The sequence below is a fragment of the Nyctereutes procyonoides genome, unplaced genomic scaffold (assembly GCF_905146905.1).
Source record: "Nyctereutes procyonoides isolate TBG_1078 unplaced genomic scaffold, NYPRO_anot_genome, whole genome shotgun sequence".
Taxonomy (NCBI): domain Eukaryota; kingdom Metazoa; phylum Chordata; class Mammalia; order Carnivora; family Canidae; genus Nyctereutes; species Nyctereutes procyonoides.
In genome coordinates, this window is record NW_026575135.1 from 7,276,973 (window position 1) to 7,296,132 (window position 19,160).

Genomic DNA, 19,160 nt, shown 5'->3' on the forward strand with positions numbered 1-19,160 from the left:
TCAATATCATAAGGATGTGTAATTTCTTCAAATAATCTTTAATGTGCTGTAATTCTAATTAAAATCCCCCCTTTTTGGTTTTACTGGCCAAGTTGATTCTAAAGTTTATCTAGGAGAGTAAATGCATAAGAAAAGGAAGGCAATTTTGAAAATAATAATTGGGAGGTTTTGCCCTGAAAGATATAAATGTACTGTAACACTGCAATGATTTGAAGTGTAAGTTCGGGAGAAGAAAGAGAGAAATACATCAGTGCAACAGAACAAAGTCCAGAAAAGGTCTGTGTAAATATGCAAATTGAGTATATAAGAAAGGCTCCAATTCAAATTGCTGGGGAAAGGATGGACTCTTCAATAAATGCTTTGAGATAATAAGCTACTGAGTTAGAGAAAACAAAAACAAGCAAATTTAGATTCCTATGTCATACCACACACATTTCCAAATGGATCTTTTTTCAAAAGGCTGTTTCCAAAAAGAAGACAATTTTCATGATTTTGGGAGTGAGAAAAGCCTTTCTCAGCATGATACAACCCAGAGCTATAAAAAAAAACAGATTAACAAATCAGATGACATAAAAATTCAAAAGTTCTGCATTGAATAAATTTAAAAAGCAATAAACAGACCTGGAGAAAATACTTATAACACATAAAGTGACAAAATGCATATGAAAATCTCCTTTAAATCAATTGGAAAAAGATAACTCACTAGAATATGGGCCTAGGATATGACAGGCAATTATTCATAGTAGAAATACAAATAACAAAAGCATTAATAATAATAAGATAGTATAATCAAAAGAAGATGTATTTCATTTATCAGACTGGCAAAAACACAAAACGATCCCTATCTAAATAGTGGCTAGCATCAGGGGAATTTGTACTAGTTTAGAAAAAAATTTGGACACATTGGTTAGTATTTACCTCTGTGAGACTTTTAAGCTTTACAATATGAATATATTATTTTTTTAAGTTATAAAAATGACTAGGGTTTTGGAAATGTATATGTAGGAAAAATAAATGTTTTTTATTTGGCTCAGGAATTTCTTTTGTAGAAATTTATGCTAAACATTTAATCATAGATACATACAAAAATCTACGCTCAAGGATATTCTTGAAGGCAAATTTATGGAAGTGAAATACTGGACACAAATCCAATCCAACAAAACCATTGTAAAATAGATTTTGGTACTACTATGTAATGGAAAATTATGTAACCATATAATAATCACACTTTCAAAGGCTAAAGATCTTTTTAAAATGTACAAAACAGTAAATACAGTTTGACTACAATTTTTGAAGTACATCTATGCATAAGAATTGTAAAGTAAAACACCAAAACGTTAGTTGAATTGCTTTTATGGCTAGTAAAATTCCTGTGATTTTTATTACCTTTTATTATATTTATTAGTATTTGTCAAATTTTTCACAATGAATATTTACTGCCTTAACATTTTAAAAGCACTACAAATTTTAATAAAGAAAATGCTCTTTTAAAAAACAATAGTTGGAAAAAAAAAAAAAAAACAATAGTTGGGTCTGAAAATGTTTGCCACCAATTCAATGTTTGCTTTTAATATAATCTTTTCAGAGGATATATCACCAACATGAAGTATTTCATACATATTAGACATTTTAGTTACTTGATATCTTCTCAGAAAATATAATTATGAATAAATTAAATAAATAAAACTTTTTGCAAAAGAAAACATTTTCTGAGATGTAAGGCTAAATATTATTCAACTTGAATTCTAATGTTCTTCCCCTATTGGGGAAATAAAATTTTTCATGTTTTATTTATTTATTTAGTCATGCCTTAGATGTATAACTTGTAATCAAATTTAAAGGTGAATTCCTTGTTTCTTAAAATACCAGGAAAACATAAATTTTAACTATTTATAAAGTAACTTTAATTTAAAATACTATCATATGAAACTACAGTTGTTGCTTGTATTTGCGATATTCAGCTGTGAGAAAAGACTGGTGGGTTATTTGTAGATATGAAAGAAATACATTTGCATTTCTGCAAGATAAATCACTGTGATAAAGAACATTGTATTTTCTGGTGTTTTAATGCTTTTCTTTATTAAAAACTTTTAGTGACACAACAAAGATGTCTGAAGTTAATAATTGGAAACATTTTGAATAACCATTCCTATTCTGCTCAAAGAATATTATCAAATATGCTAAATGCAACAAATGGCACATGGGAAATTGTATCTGACCAAAAAGATTTTCCTAAAAATGAGGAGTCTGGAACCTGACATCTACTTAGCTTGGTATAACTTACAATTGGCCGCAGAGCCCATAGAGTCTGTAGTGGAGCCTTCTGTTCCATTAATAGGATTTTTGGACTGGAGGCTCCAGGAAGCATACGATTAATTCAGTTGTCCTAAAGTGTTTTCCCTACCCTATGGACTACGTACGTGTCAACATACTTATGTAGAAATGTTTCTCCTTCCATGATTTCCCCCTCCTTCGTGGTTAGAAACCACCTGATATGGAATAGTCTGTTCCATATGCATTGACTATATCCTGGACAGTAACCAGGACAATTTTTTTTTTTCAAAATGTGGTTTGTTTATAAAGTTGTTTGCTGTGGCTACACAAATCAGCCAGTTTTGCAGAAAACTATTTATTAAATGAAGGAAGACTGTTCATATCCAAATATAGACAAAATACTGTGATTAAAGCATGTTCTCCTCATTGCTGATGCTTGTTGCCTGATTTTATTAGATTTTCTTTTGCTTTTTTTTTTTAAGATTTTATTTATTCATGAGAGCACAGAGAGAGAGGCAGAGACACAGGCAGAGGGAGAAGCAGGCTCCATGCAGGGAGCCTGACATGGGACTCAATCCTGGGTCTCCAGGATCACACCCTGGGCTGAAGGCGGTGCTAAATCGCTGAGCCACCCCCAGGCTGCCTTTTTTTTTTTTTAAAGAAAAAAACAGAGAGAGAGAGAGAGAGAGAGAGAGAGAGAGAGAGTGCATGCGCTCTGTGCGGTGGGGAAGAGGAGGGGGAGAGAGAGAGAGAATCCCAAGCAGGCTCTATGCCCAGTGCAGAGACTGATGCAGGGCTCGATGTCAAGACCCTGAGATTATGACCTAAGCCCAAATCAAGAGTCAGATACTTAACTGACTGAGCCATCTAGGCTCCCCATTGAATTTTTTTCTTATGTCCTTAAGTTTTAGTCTATACTAACAGATACTGAAAACAATAGAAAATTACACGACGTTAGAGACAAATATTATAAACACAATGGAATAAGCCACTGGGACATAAAACTAGAATTTTATTTAGCGCACAAGTACACAGACAAATATGAAGCAAAATCAGTGAGCTGAAAAAAATGAAAACACTTTAGTGTGAAAAGCAGTGAGCAGCAAAATAAAAATGAAGCCAATAGTAATTCTTATTAACAAAAAAGTTCTATCATATTAATACAAATATCAACTGGCAGAGGATTAATTAACCAAGAGCATCACAGTCACACATCGTAATGTTGTATTAACAGAAACTTCCCTCCATTTCAATTCACCTTTCTCCTCTTTCACAAATTTTAATTGTAGCAGTTTAAAAAGAGAATTTTAAAATATGATTAGAGTGAACATCAGGCACAAATGTGTTTTCATATAAATCACTTAAAAGCCAAGTGGCCAGAAAATATATAAAAAATGACAGTTTACCAAACAAATGGGGGGGGGGGCCGCAAGTGAATGCATCTTCAAAGAACAGTACCATTTTTCATAGAATTTTTCTAAGTATTAAGTGTAGTGGTTATATTTGTTTTACACAAATGCCTGGTGCTAAATTATACTGAATAAACTGATAAATCTACCTTTTAATTCCCAATTAACTTTAAGTGGTAGAGTAAAAGAAATCTTAAAATTATTCTTACAATTCATAAGATGGAAGACCTTGTTTAAGTTGAATATAGATTCATTCTACTAAACAACCAAAGTTCTTAATTTTAACAGACAAGAGAGTCATTTAAGTGATTCCGTTGAATCCAAAATGTTTCCAGTCATTCTCTTACCAGGTTTCAGGCCTATGGGGTTACAGTTACGTTTCCAGATTACAACAAAAATGGTACGAGCTATGGCTCATCATGGGGCTAATCTGACAAATCTATGTCTAATTTTAGCAGTGAAAAAAGTTTAAAGTCATGATGGAAATAAACTCCATAAATTAGAAACCTAATAAATATATATGCATTATTTAATTTAAAAGTTACCTTGGGCATAACGGCCTCAGGACATAGAAAACGTACAGAAGAACCAAAGTGGGTAAAAAAAAAAATTCAAGAGCAGGATTCAAATAAATGTGCCCACAGCTATCTAATAGAAACTGTTAATCATCAGGATATATCATGCCATAATCTTTGGTGTCCAAAATACAGAAGAAATTCTACGTCTAAAGGCTTTGCCTGAAAACCCCCAATGCAGGAATCAAGAAATACTTTAGTGTCGCTCTGGAGGCCACTGGACAAGAGCAGAACTTCTTTAGAACGTACATAATTGAGTTCCCTTTTATTGCTTTATCACCTTCATTGAGGGGTAAATGTTTAAAGCATATTCTGGAGAAAAGGCTCACAATTAAAATCTGCCTTTCTTTTCCTTTAAGCAAAGAAGTGGCAGGGGCCTTGATGAATTAGTTTTAATATTCTTAGAATTAAATCAGCAATTTCAGCAGCAATGTTTCCAAATACAGCATTGGCTGTCGCCATGTATCTGACAGTCACACAGAAAGCCTCTCTATAATTCAGGAGATTATCCCTTTATTAAAGGAATCTCATAATTATAAACCCATTGGACAGACAGAATGAAACCCTGCACTAAGCAAGGAATTTTGGTGTGTCAATATTCAAACACTCTTAATGAAGTAGCCTTCTTTTCTTAACATTTTAAGATAGCTTCCCTTCCATTTTAAGAGTATAAATGTATAACGATATTTCTTCCATGTGGAATTTTAACAAAATATAGAATTCATTCACTGAAATAATTTTTCTTTACTTTCAGAGTGCATTTCAAATTGCTGAGGCAAAATGGAAATACCAGGAACCAAACTAAAGACAGGTGGGTATGGAAAAATTGATGGTCATAAGGCAAATAAATGTTAAAAAAGCCCATGTGAATGCTGAATATAAAAATTAATATTTGGGAACTCTGAGGTTTCTACAGTCCCTAATAAATTTAAAAAGCTAAATATTCTTATAAAATGCACTTTAAACAAGTCATGATAACCAACAAAAATAATGTAGGTACCTCACAGTCCTGTTATTACATCATTTACCTGGATACAGATAACCAGATAAAGGTAATTATGCTGCTACATTGTCATTCTATTGGATTTCCTTGTAAGGTGTTCAAGTATCAGGAGAACAAAAAAACAAAAACAAACAAAAAAAAAGATTTGAACTGGGGGGAGTACTGGAAAAGTTAAGAATTCTTGCTTTCTCTTTTTGCAAACATTTCCTTTCAAAGAGTTGGGGAAAGTATGGAAGAAAATCTGACCTGGAATTACACATGTGAAATGAGATTCTGAAGTTGGCACCACTTGACAACTACAATATTTCCTTCTGTAGAGGCCACTAAGTGCTGGCTCAAAATATTAAACAACTAAGTACATACTTTCACAAGTTACACATACAAATGTTGACTGGCACAGCCTCTTAGCACAGTTTTTCAGTTTAACTACAATAAGTGATAGCAGCAATGGTTAACAACTCCACATAAACACCACAAACACAGATATGAAACAGCACCTACACCAACATGCAAGTCTCAACAGTGACATCACTGAAATTACACAATGCATAGAAATTGTAATGGTTTTTGGCAAGATGGGTTTTTTTTTTGTAACAAATACTTTTATAAAACAAAAGTTCTTTTGTTATAAATGCTATTTAAAAAGTTGTAATATAATGAATTGTAGATATAAAAATTCAGTTAGATAAAGTTAATCTGAGTGGATTAATACTAAAATGGACCTGCTACTTCACTCAGTATAAATAATCAATTATAAATTAATTTCTAGTGGAAGTATACTAAGGTATTTGATTTATAAAATGTAAGAATTACAGAAAGTAAACAGGCATAAAAATCACTTAAATATAGTATGCACAACTACTGTTCGGATTCTATATTGCTGATGTCTTCCTAAATCTACTTACCACAAATAAATAAACTATGCCAAAGCATTTTCAAAGCTCTTTGAAATGAATGTACTATGGTAAAAATACTCTCTAGTTCCAGTGTAATACAAAGATCAGAAGTCTACCAAAATTCAACACTGCATTCAAAAGACAATTCCACCATACTTTAAAAAAAAATCCTAGAATTTCATCTTTTTTCCCTTCAACTATAATCTGGTAAATATAATTTGTAAAATAAAAATTTGTGAAAACTTTTCATATTTATGCTTGAATTCCCCTTCAGAAGACCAAGCAGGATAACAGAATTTACAAATACTTTGTATTTCAACATCTTCCTGCTATAGGTCTTCCATTAGTTCCCATTTTCTTTTTCCTCCCTATAACTAAATTCACTTCAGAAACATCCCAATTATGTTGATACAAGTTTGATCCTTTGATTAAAGATATGTCCCAAACCTTTAATATGGTATTTTAACCTTTCCATAGAGTAAAAAAGGATACTATAGACTCCACTCAAAACTAGTAATATAAATACTATGTAGCTGGATACACAAATGAATACCACACTCAACAAAAAGTTACTTTTTAGTTCATAATCTACAACTGGAATTCATATCCTTGAAAGCCTTAGTTTTCCCTCTGTAAATGAAAACTAAATATGAATGGGTAAGTTGAGAGATGTTCTTTCAAAAAGGCAAATGATTATATTTAGAGATTATTCTATCAAATTTAAAAGGGGAAGTTGCTAAAATCAAGATGTTAACAGTATACAATGAAAAGTAAAAATTCTACCTGCAAAAATAACCTATTTGGAAACTGGCAGCTTGAGTCTATTCCTAGTAGAAACCTGACTGAGGGCTTAAAAAACGACAATTTTGAAAACAAAAAAAGCATATCCTAACTCAATGGAAATGTAGGGTTGTTTCACCTCCCTTGGCTCTGACCTGGGGACTAGAAGTCAGGGTGCTTGGGTTCTAGTTCTGGTTCAGATTCTAACGAGGTATGTGTACCTGAGCGCTCATTAATGTCTCTGAGGCGGTTTCTCTCTTCTATAAAAAAGAGGGGTGGGTTAGATGTTTCCAATCTTATTTTCCAACCTTATGTGTAGGATGTGTCATAGAGGTAGTAGTTCATTCAATCAGCTGAGTTTCAAAGAAGGTAGGATATAGGGGACATGAGAATTCCTGGGGAATCAGCACTTGAGGATTCCCTTAGCAGTCTCTACCTCTTTGCCCTCCTTGCTCCCTACCCCCAAGAAGACATGGTGACTCTTATTCCTCATAGCACTGAAGAGCACTGGGCTAGAGGATCTCTTGGGTCCTTTCCAGGTCAGTCTCTATGATTATAATTCAGCAAAGATGATGGTTTACATTAATATTCTGACCTAATTAATATTCTGATCAAATTAGCACTGACTTAATTAATACTGAGTGTAATTCAACAAAGTCATGGTTTATATAACAACTCAATTTAAATGTATTAAAATGCTGTCTTTTAAAAAATAATGCAATCTTTAATACCAAATCAGGTGTTCCCCTCAACTCTGGCAGGCCCAATCGATCAATTTACAAATAGGATGAAGCATGAGAAATTTTAATTATTTTTCTTTTCTCTAATTAGAAGTGAAATTAGAGTTGTTGGCAGTTTGCCAATATCATCACTTTTCCCATTTGCCAGTATCATCCCATTTTTATATCAGCAGAAATATACCATAATGATATATGCAGTGTATTTCTGTGTCCCAGTTATAGTCTATGGCAAGGATCTCTTAAAATCATCCTATCTTCATAACTTTGCCTCATGAAAAGCTATACATCCATTTCATCACAGCCAGATCCAAGTGGGGAGGAGAAGCAATGTTGAATACCAGGCATTAAGGGAAAAACAAAACACAGTTGAGGGGGTCTTTGCCAATGGTGTGTTTCTTAATAAGCAACTATCTGTACCTATATATGGTAATACGCCAAGATCTGATATAAAGGTAATTCTATTTGAGAAAAAAAATCCATTAAACTAATTGATAGATAACTTGTTAATTCTTTAGTATTTATAACATTTTTTCATAAAGGAACCTTTTAAAAATTAGCTTACTGCAATAAATGATCATACACTCCCCTGGACTCCTCCTTTAGTCTGAGAAATTTATTTCCTTTATCACATAGTAGAGTTTTTGCTGATAGATGTTAGTATTACAGCTATATTTTGGCCAGAGAAACAAATGTGCCAGGTGATGGCACTGCTCTCAATTTGGAGTTAATGAATATTGATGATTTTATTACACCAGGGATTTCATTTATAATTTATCACTTCAGAGAATCTGAAAAAAGCAGAGCAAATTACTTTGAACAAGCAGCTACAGCAGAAAAGGACGGTACTTCATAGTATCTGGATCTGGTTTCAGATCCTGATGCTCTTATATATTAGCTGTGACATGGGCAACCCTTCTGACCCTGGATTTCCTCATCTATAAAGGAGAAACAGTCATACTTACCCTCAGGATTACTGTGAGAGTTAAGTGAAACAACTCACAGAAGTACTTAGTACTCCGGCACATTGTAAATATTCAGTAAATGACAGTCATTGATGACAGTCTACACCTTCTTATACATGTGTGCACCTATGTGAACACAATGGATGGTGTAGGAATGGCTTTGCCTTCATATTGATTTTAAAACAGGCCCAAAAGAAGATTCTCCTCAAAATACTCAAAGCAGTATTACATATTCCACAGCAAATCAACATACTCAATGGCTGAATAATAGACAAACTGCATGGGTACAAAGTTTGGGAAAAGATGCAAAATGGTATTGGCAGATGTTTTTGGTGAGCTCTCAAAAGTGAAATGAAACTTTTATTACAGCATCTTTTATAAATTCTTTGAGGGTAGGGACTATTTTATACATATTTGTATCCCAGTGTCTAGACAATAGGCGGTCAAATATTTGTTGATATCACTATAAATTCTCATCTCAGTGAAGTCATTTGATTTCATGACATCTAAAAGCTAAGCCATATGACTTAGACAAATTAATGTGATGGAAGTTTCAGCTAACAATGACCTAACTGGAAAACCAAAGAGACTTCATCTACACTAGATAATTTTCAGACTATTCTTTTGTGCATCAGGAAGTAATTTAACATAGGGAAAAGTGAATTAACATAGGGTAAATTTAACACAGGGAAAATAATCTATAAAAAAACAAATATGTTAAGTAGCCGGTGTATTACAAATCATATTTAGACTACCCCTACTAACCATAAGATATAGAGTTTTAAGAATAAGCTCTGTTGGATAAACATTCTGAATATTTCTAACCTTTTCAGACGTTATGGGTTTTTTAAAGAAAAACTGCTACCATCCATGGTTTTCAATAGCCAGTCCACTCAGAAGAAAGATTGAATTTTGCAGCTATGTCTTTCAAATGCTGACAGATGGGTTTGACATTTTTGTTGTAGACAGTTTTGTACTGCCTTCCAGAGAAACTGAGGGCGCTGTCTCTTTCTTGCATAACGTTACACTGACCTAAAAGTGTAAACTTTGCAAATACGGTTTTATTGTTTTTTGTATGAACCACACGATTGCCTGGAAAGGCAGCATATTTAGTTGTAGTAAAAACCTGCCGGACTGTGAATTTTCACTAAAATACATACGTGATATTTTGGCATGTACCACTGCCACAGTATGAACCTAATTTTTTTAAGTTAAAATAACAAATAATAAAAATGGTATCTGGCAGTAGCATATCTTCAGTATTGTTTATATAAAAACACAAAATTTAGAGGTAGTTGCAGATAATTTTTCGTAATTTCATTAATCCAAAGAGATACTACAATTCAGCTAAACTTTTACCAAGTTGTTCTTCAGAAAAGTTTTCTAAATCTAGCTTACAATGTTCCTATTTGGTCTGTGTTATCAAAGCAAAATATAAATAAATAAAAAGTAATTCACATTCTCAATTTAATTGTGTTCTTCTGAATGAAGATGCAATAGGATGAAATCAGAGACTCATTTTAGTAGTACCTCAACAAACACAACAGGGAAGCAAAAGCTCCTAGTTCAGCTTTCTTAGTACATGCTGACTGCCCTTCTTCCTCATGACAATCTTACTTTGCTGTCAAAAACATATTAAGAATTTTAAAAAGTATGTCAATGCAAAAATTGAATGCACAATCACACTTTAAGTGTTTCACAGAAAACCTTTTTTTTTTAAACATGAGAGGTAACCCATTAAAAACAACCTTATTTTTTAAAAAAGAATTCTTTTACAGTAGGCTGTCCTATACACTTACAAACCAAGTATAGAATAAGGAGAGTTTTGTAAAGAGAGTGTGGAGAAAGAGGCCCTGTGGTTCAAAAAGAACAGAAGAGAGGGCACTAGGGCACACAGTGTGCCATCATGAATGATCACTCAGCATTCCTTTTAATCAGACAGGAGAGATGGGAAGACACTGTGTCCCCATCCTGGCTCAAATCACTGGAAACAGACTAGGAGTTGGAAACAAGGAAGATAAATAGAAAAAGACTCCGCAGTCAGATGACAGTACCATTTCCTTAGCTATAATCCAACTGATTTGCCTAGATCTCAACATAAAATGGAGATAACTAATCTCTTCAAGGATGGAAAGGATTAAAGATAATATAGAGAGAAATAAATATGTATGTATTGAAATGTCTGAAGATATATTTACCAAAATAGTAACAGTGGCTATGAAGGCCAGCAGAATTAGGAGTATATATTTCATTTTCTTTATGCTTATCTGAATTTTCTAATTTTCATACAGTTAGTAACTATTACATAAATGGCGCATGTAATAAGTCACTTGGCACAGTGCTGGCACACACACTAGCTCAGAAAATGGTGGCTATCATCATTATTAATAAAAAAAAATAAAGCAAGATATCTTCCACTCTTTTGTCTTGTTTCTGGATGCCTCCCCATGGAGCAAAAGTCCTGAAGTATAAAGTAGATTCCACCACACAAAGTCCATGGCAGACTTTCTCTTCCTGAGCCAAAGGAAAGGTCACAGTTTAGAGGAACGGGTCTTTATGACTTAGTGTTGGAAAAAGCTGCCTAGGCATGGAAAGCTCAGCTAATGTGATGAGTTAAGCAAAGCAAATCAAAATGAAGTTTGAAAAACAAAAAATGAAGTTTGTCCTGATCATACAATAAATTAATACACAAAATATCACCTACCCTCCTAGCTAATGTGAATCATCAGGTTGCCTTGAAGAACAAATACTTCCCAATAGAATCCAATAAAGCAATTAAGATTTGCAGTTTTTAATGTGTCAATGATTCTACAGGATAGGAACCTAGCTCAACTTTATTGTCATCTTAATGTCTAAATTTGTGTTGTTATCGAAGGATCTTAACTAAAAATACACCACAGGCTTCAAGACTTGAAAATAAAGACCTTGGAAAAACCACCACAAAGAGTTGCTTAACCAAAATTATTATTATTATAATTGCAGGGTATCGTAGATAAATTTATATTTACTGTAAAAGAAACTCTGCACATTTTCAAGAATGCTTTGAATTCAGCTAAATCTGGTAACAAAATGTTGTTACCCAAAATGAGTGTCAATATTCTTTTGATCTCAACTACAGAGTCAAGTAATCTCCTAGGGAAAAGGGACCGAAGTTTAATGCTTATAAATAAATAATTCAGGGGATTTGGGCTTTGAAGAGTAGGACTCTTTTGTTGTCTTGACTAGAGCTTCTGGATTTTTTAATAAGACTCTCCCACTCTCTACTCTCTCCTTATGTCTGATATACAATCTAATGCTTGGGAACATTTTCAAAGCTTTGGTAGTTTTGTAAATCTGAAAAATCACACTTCATTTTAACTGATTTCTTAGGGAACAAAAAAATATTCTATCCAGGTTCAAGCACAACAGTAAAAATGAGCCATTAACAGTCTCTTTTGCCACAATATTGGACTTTGCATATTACTTAAAAATTATATTATCTTCCAAAAAGAATTGCACCTTTATTGCCCCCAAAAGAAAAGATGTTAACTCAACATCTAGATTTTCAGGCATTACAAAAAATGAGGCACAGGAGCTAAAATTCTAATTCAGCTAAAAAAAACGTATGTAAAGAATTTGCTGAGCTTATATCAACACTTTCATATTCTGGATCTGACTGAATGCAATTCTGTGTAAGCAGTAGAGTTAATATTGTCTCCTCCTGATTAATATAAACTTTTAAAAATTAAAAAAATAAAGCCATTTATTGACTAGACTAAAAATGAGAGGTGGGGTGGGACGGAAAGCGGGAGTTGAGGACACAAGTGTCTAGGATGACTTTCAGTTACTTTTCTGACAGTTCCTTAAAAAACGGAATTCCTTCTCTACTTTGTGTTGCCTGAGAACCACTGTGGTTTGGTAGAGTCTGTATGTAACAGCAATTACATTTAATCACCCACAAGTACATTTGTGTTAAGCCTATAAATACTATGTTAGCGATACTAAACTATCTCCATTGGCTTATTTGTAAAAAAAAAAATATATTATATATTTATATTTTTATAAAGTTAATACTGAGGGCAGAGGAAAGGGAACGAGAAGCAGGGTATAATCACAGTTTCTCTGGACACAGTAACCAGACTGGGGGGTCTTGCTCAAGCCACCTGGTCAAGCAGTGTCTGAGGAGGAGTCATAGGAGGCAGAGACGATGAAATTGCCACTGTTGGAGTGGCCCGCCACTGACTGGGCGGCCTGCTGGCTCAGGTTGTTACAGATAAGCACCAGCTGGTTGCTCTGGGCCTCGGACAAGGTGCTGCAGCTCTGATACACACTGAAGTTGGTTTTCCTGCCGGGGATGTTGCCCTTCTCACACATGGTCTTCACCATCTTGGCCAGCTTGTTCTTGCCGAGGGCTTGGCAGTTGTACCAGTGCAGAGCTGCCAAGTTCACGACTGGCTTGATGGACAGGTAGAACGGCGCATCCTCGTAGCGCATGGCAGGAGGCCGCCGCTGGGCGTACTCCTTGTAGTCCTGGACGGGGCAGGTCTGGGGGGCGTGCTGGGTGGCATACACACGAGAGTCCGTCCCCCCTCGCTTGGTTTTGGCATTGAGGTCACCGGTGTCTTGGCCCATCCACTCTAAGTACTCCAGCCCCGTCTCAGTTACCCGGAGCCGGATATCACCCCACTTCAAGGTAGATCCGTGGAAGCCTGTGCAGTGCCCGAAAGCTTTTGTGTTGTTGAGCCAGACAAGGTTGAGGAGACCCTCGGGATTATAGCGGCTTAATAGTCCTCTTTTCCGCAGAATGAGCTCATCAGCGAAGGTGAGCTTCATGGACTTGTGTGGCTTATTTCCTTTTCCTTTGCAGCGGAGTTCAATCTGTTTCTGCTTCAGGGCCTCTTGGGAACGCTTGAATTCCTTATCCCTGGTGATACTGTAGCCGTATCGGTGTTCTTTTAGGTACCGTTCAAGTCCACACTGGTAATTGGCCAGGCTGTTGGGTTCATATTCGGACCCATCCTTCTGCCTGGCGTCCACAAAGAAAGAGGCCAGGTAGGCATCCAACTCCTTGCAAGGGATGACATAAATCTCTCTGGTTTCAGAAGGGTACTTGGAGATGAGGAACTCCCGGAAATTGCGGAGCGCGGTCTGCGTGCTCCGGATGGTTTTCTCATTCTGCTCCCTGCTGAGCTCAGCTGCTCTTTCATCCTGGTCTGCAACAAATTGGGGAGGGGAGGGATAGAGAGGGTGTTGATGAGTTCAGACAATGCACTTTCTACTCTGAAATAAAGTTTCCTCTTATCATGAAAAGGGAAAGAAGGGATCCGTTTCATAGAGACCACTCATAAATGCTATTTACATACCTGCTGCATTCTTATAGTGAACTTCAGTTTCACAAATGATGTACTAGACAAGAGTGTGGCCCGCTACAATCAAAATGAGCTTCTCGTGTCACTGACACACAAGTTTTGTGCATGAAGGTTTGTGGGAAGAGAGGTGAGAGCCAGCCTTTGTTTTAGGAAGAATGTGAGACAGAAATGTACTATTCACCCTACTGCAGTGTGCAAGGGCCCCACTAAAGCTGTCACACTCATTCTGAATCGCTTCATTTGTGAAACCAGAGGTTTTACTGGTTCCATTGTATTGAACTAAAATATTCAAACTTGTTATTTAGCACATCACCAGAGATCTATATTTTAAATAAAGTTACTAAACAGATCATTTGTAATAGTTAATTCAACACTCTATGGCAATTTAGGTAAATACAGTTTATAATATTCTATATGTAATTGCAGGGCAGTTTGTAATAAGTGATAAAATATTTGGTATTTTGTAAAGTAATGAGGATAAAACTTCATAGCCATAAAGATAAGACAGTGAAACTTGAATCAGGCTACTATAATCCAGATTTAAGGAGAGGGGTCTATCTCTAGGAAAAATAATTTTATTTTGTTAATTTATTATTTACAGTCTTCCACCAAGGACTAGAGCTGTCTCTTTCCATTATGGATCACCCACGATTAAGGGATGTTGCTCTAGAGTAGCAGTTCTCACACTTTAGTCTACTTCTGAATTACTCAGGATGCCTGATCAGTATCAGATTCCTCAATGGCAGGAATCCATCCATGCTCAGGATGAGGTTTGAGGAACACTTCCGTAAGAAACTAAGTTCCAGTGCTTATGCCCAAGGGAACTCTATTTTTACTGTTGTTTTTTTTTAAATTAAGTTCAATGATATCATTTAAATGGTTTCCTTTCAGTAATTTAAATTTGAACTCTTTTAACAATAAAAATATTTTGTTGAAATTCACTACTGTTATGTCAGGATATGGGTATAACTCAAAAAGAGAAGTTCTAAAAATGAAAGTACACAATAGAAAGCTGGGCTGATTGTTGAGAGGCAAGTATCAAGCTTAATTTAAAACAACATAAAAATGTAATTTCTGATTCTATAGTATAAGGTAAAATCTTTTGTTTATCCTGATTATATTACTATACACATTTATATGAATAAGAATGTTATTATTTTTAAATGACAGCTCTAATGTAAAACTGCCAAAATCCTCATAACTTTATAAAATGAAATGAACTAAAATTCACTAATTAGGTATTTTTATAAGCACATTTTTGAAAGATCATATTTCTAAAATTCAATATACAAAAATATATTTATGCCTCATTAGATTTAACTTTTGATTACACCATTTTCTTCGAGTTAAAATAGTTTTTATATGTATAATAAAGTTATGTATCTTTCCATCAAAGAGATGGAAGGCATACTTTGTGTGTAAAAACCTTTTACCGTGTTGGCTTCCTTGGTTGTTTACATGTAAAGCTAATGAAGCCAGCATATTCTGTTCATTTTGGCTGTTTAAATAAATATCTACCACAGTGGACTTCAAACTTCAAAGATTTTCTAAGAAATAAATATTCATAGACAACTTCAGGGGAAAAAATTCTAGTTTCTCAAGTTTCATATAGAATCTTTTATAAACTTATTGTCTGAGACGAAAACTGAGTTTGCACATACTGCCATCTCAAAGCTACAATGGCACATATTCTGGGGTGTAAAAGACTGCAGAGGCAAACAAAATTATAAATTGATGATTAAATCCATAGCATGTCTTGTCCTTTGTTTTTATATATATTCTGATATGGGTGAAATTTGCCATCAGAAAGAGATGGGTACTTGGGCCTGAATTGGGGTGAATTTTGGACTTCTGAGGGGACTACAGGTTAGTGGCGTTAGTTCTTTTCACTAGAAATAGAATATTCTGCAGGACTATCAAGATGTTCAAGATAGAGGCTTAAAACTATTCAGTTCTTTCAGACTCCGCATGCTTTTTGTTCGTAAGATGTTTGATAACTATCACCAAATACGTGAAATACTAATTCTACTTACAGTCAATCCTCCATTTTCACTTTATAAAATATTCAATATTTTCTACCTCCTTATTACAAAAATAAACTGTTGAAAACCTTTTAGTGCCCATTTAAATATCAGTGAGTGGTACTGTTTTTTCAAAGTTCTTTTGAAGGATATATGAATAAAAAAGTTTAAGTCTATTGAACTTAGTTAAGCAGCCTTAGTCTATATACTGTTCAGAGGAACTGATGAAGACGACTATGGAAGGGTCTGGAGTCATTCATCTGCAAATGTTCTGGGTGAGGCAGTCAGCTATTTCACTTCTACATCTCCTCCATTCACATTTTTTAACCGCCTGCTAACACGCTTACTGCTGACCAACACATTAGCACTGCTTCAACATCTTCAGCCCAGTTTTGTTTCAAGTCTTTCTCCATTTTCTACACCACCTCAATCTTAGTGAAGAGCCATTACATCTATAGAAAAATAAAACTAAAAAAGCCTTTGCTGAGAGCCTGGAATGTGCCACAAGAGGAGGTGGAAGAGCAGAGAAGCCCTCATTCATTTTGCATGAATAAGAGGAAGTAAATGGTTTTAAAGGCAAGTAATAGTTTTTCAGCTAATTACACAACCAAATATGACCAGGGAAGATTGATAATAAAATATAAAACGGTTACATTTATCTTGTTTTTATCTCTAATTTTAGAAAAACTTCTGATCCACTTCCTTTTAAAAACTTTTTATTAGATATAACATACATACAATAAAGTAGACTAGTCATCAAATGCATGCAATTAGTTTTGACAAATTGAATCCAGTATCCAGATCAAGAAAAAGAATACCACTAGTCCCCGGAGTCTTTCTCATGTCTCCTCCTTCCATTTATTCCCTCCCACAGCTATCCTAATGAAACATAATACAATTGTCTGGTCTATTATTATTATAAACTAATCTGAATGGAATCTAAGAGGATGAACTGTTTTGTGCCTGGCTTCTTTATTTCAACATAATATTTGTAAGTTTCATCCACATTGTTTTGTAGTTGTAGATAATTTACCTTTATTGCTGTGTAATATTCCATTGTGTGACTATATCACAATTTATGTTTCCATTCTATCAGGCATTTGGGTAGTTTTCAGTTTTGAGCTATTTCCAACGAAATTGTTATGAACATTCTATGAAATGATCATGTTGGGTGTTTACTTAGAAGTGGAACTACTAGACCAGAGGAAATCATAGGTTCCAGTAGCTTTAACAAATACTGACAAATAATTTTCCAAAGTGCTTACACCAATTTACTTTCACAAACAGGAGTGTGTGAGAGTTCAGGTTGCTCCGTATCTTCGGCAACACTAAGTAGTCTTTTTTATTTTAGCCATTCTGCTGGGTGTGGGATGGTACTGCACCATTAAAACTGTAGTTTTAATTTTCACTTCCCTGATAACTAAAGAAGTCAAATACCTCTTTATATGGCCATTTGAATATTCTCTCTGTGAAGTACCTGTTCAAGTCATTTTTTCTGTTGGATGGTCTGTCCTTTTCTTACTGTATGCAGGTTTTAACATATTCTGTTTGAATCTTTATCAGATATACATATTGCAAATATCTTCTTCCAGTCTGTGGCTTGCCTTTTCACTTTCCTAATGGTGTTTTTAATGAATTGGAATTAGGATTAAGCTCTTAATCCTAATATAGCCCAAATAACATTTTTTTTCCTTTATGGTTCATGCTTTTTGCATCTTGCTTAAGAAATCTTGCTTATTCCAAAGTAATGGAAGATCTATTTCTTCCAAGAGCTTTACAGCTTTATTTTTCACATTTCGATCTGCCATCCACTAGAACATCCACCTGTATGTCCTTAGATAAAAACTATGATTATTTTTTTTTCAATATGGACCATGATCCATTTGATTTTAATAATAAACTTTCAACAGGCAATACAGCATCTAGTACAGTATCTAAAAGTTACAAATGGGTATAGAGTGAAAGTAAGTCACCTTTCCAGCCCATCTCCTTGTTCCCACATTTCCCTCTGCATGACAACCAATATTACCAATTTATTTGGTATAGTTTTTTAGATTTTTTCTATGTACATGAAATTACTTTTTGTCAAAAAGGGGGGTGGAATAAATATACTATACATTCTATTCTGCACTGTTTTTTACCATTACAATGTATTATAATGTAGCTCCATGTCATCACATGCATAGTTGCCCCAATCTAATGTAAAGTATGTATATGGATATACCATAATACATTTATCTAATCCCCTAATTCTCTGACAGACATTTGCATTATTTCCATCCTTTTACTATTCCAAACTGCTGCAGTGAGTATCCTTATATATGTGACATTTCCCATATATGGGCATGTATATACACATAATTAATTTCCAAAGTGACATTGCTAAACTGGTACTACCCTATATATATATTATATACTACCCCATATATATGTGTATATATATATATATAGTATTAATTTATACTTTCATGATAAGGTATAAGAGTAACTGTTTAATCACAGCTTCCTATATATAATGTATTATTATGGGATTGAATTTATCTCTCTACTAAATGTTTTTTATATTTTGTGGTAGACTTAGAGATGTTTTTCCAACTATGAAACCATAAAACAATTCTCTAATGTTTTCTTCTAAAACACTTTTTGTTTCATTTACCATTTTCATTGTATTTCATTAAATTTTCATTTTGGTGTAAAAAAGGTAGGCAACCAACTTGATATTCTTCTAGATGGTCATCCTGTTATTAATAATACTGGTGATTGTGGCTCATTATTCACACTTGATCTTTAAAGTTATTTTTTTACACTGTAAATTCCTATATTGCAGTAGTGTGTCATTATTTATTAGCAGTCTATCATGTCTTTTAAACTATTTAAGTATTTTTATTAGAATTAGTTTGTCTGGTTAGTGATCTGATTACAAAGTTGCATAGTCTTTGAGTGGTCTGTCCCAAAGCTGTGCCATTTTTTAGTGTACCACTTTCAAAATGGTTTTCAGAAATGCAGGTATTCTTTGATGACAGTAACATCTGAATGGGATATCACTGGGTTTTGGTTTGTGATCCATTTTTAGAGTCAACGTGGAGTTTATCTCATTTCTTTGTTTTAACAATAGCCGTGTTACTTTGCATACTACACATTAATGTATAGAC

The 19,160-nt window shown here is 34.3% G+C and overlaps 1 protein-coding gene across 2 annotated transcripts in view; it reads right to left on the reverse strand.

The window, feature by feature from the left end:
- KIAA1958 (KIAA1958 ortholog) overlaps positions 1–19,160 on the reverse strand; it is a 153,685-nt gene that overhangs the window by 28,386 nt on the left and 106,139 nt on the right. The window contains exon 3 of one of the 2 annotated variants that reach the window (XM_055302204.1): positions 12,782–13,831. The exons of the other annotated variant lie outside the window; for it this stretch is intronic. Coding sequence (XP_055158179.1) covers positions 12,786–13,831 — 1,046 coding nt within the window. The 3' untranslated portion in view covers positions 12,782–12,785. The remainder of the gene's footprint in view (positions 1–12,781; positions 13,832–19,160) is intronic. 2 annotated transcript variants of the gene reach the window in all.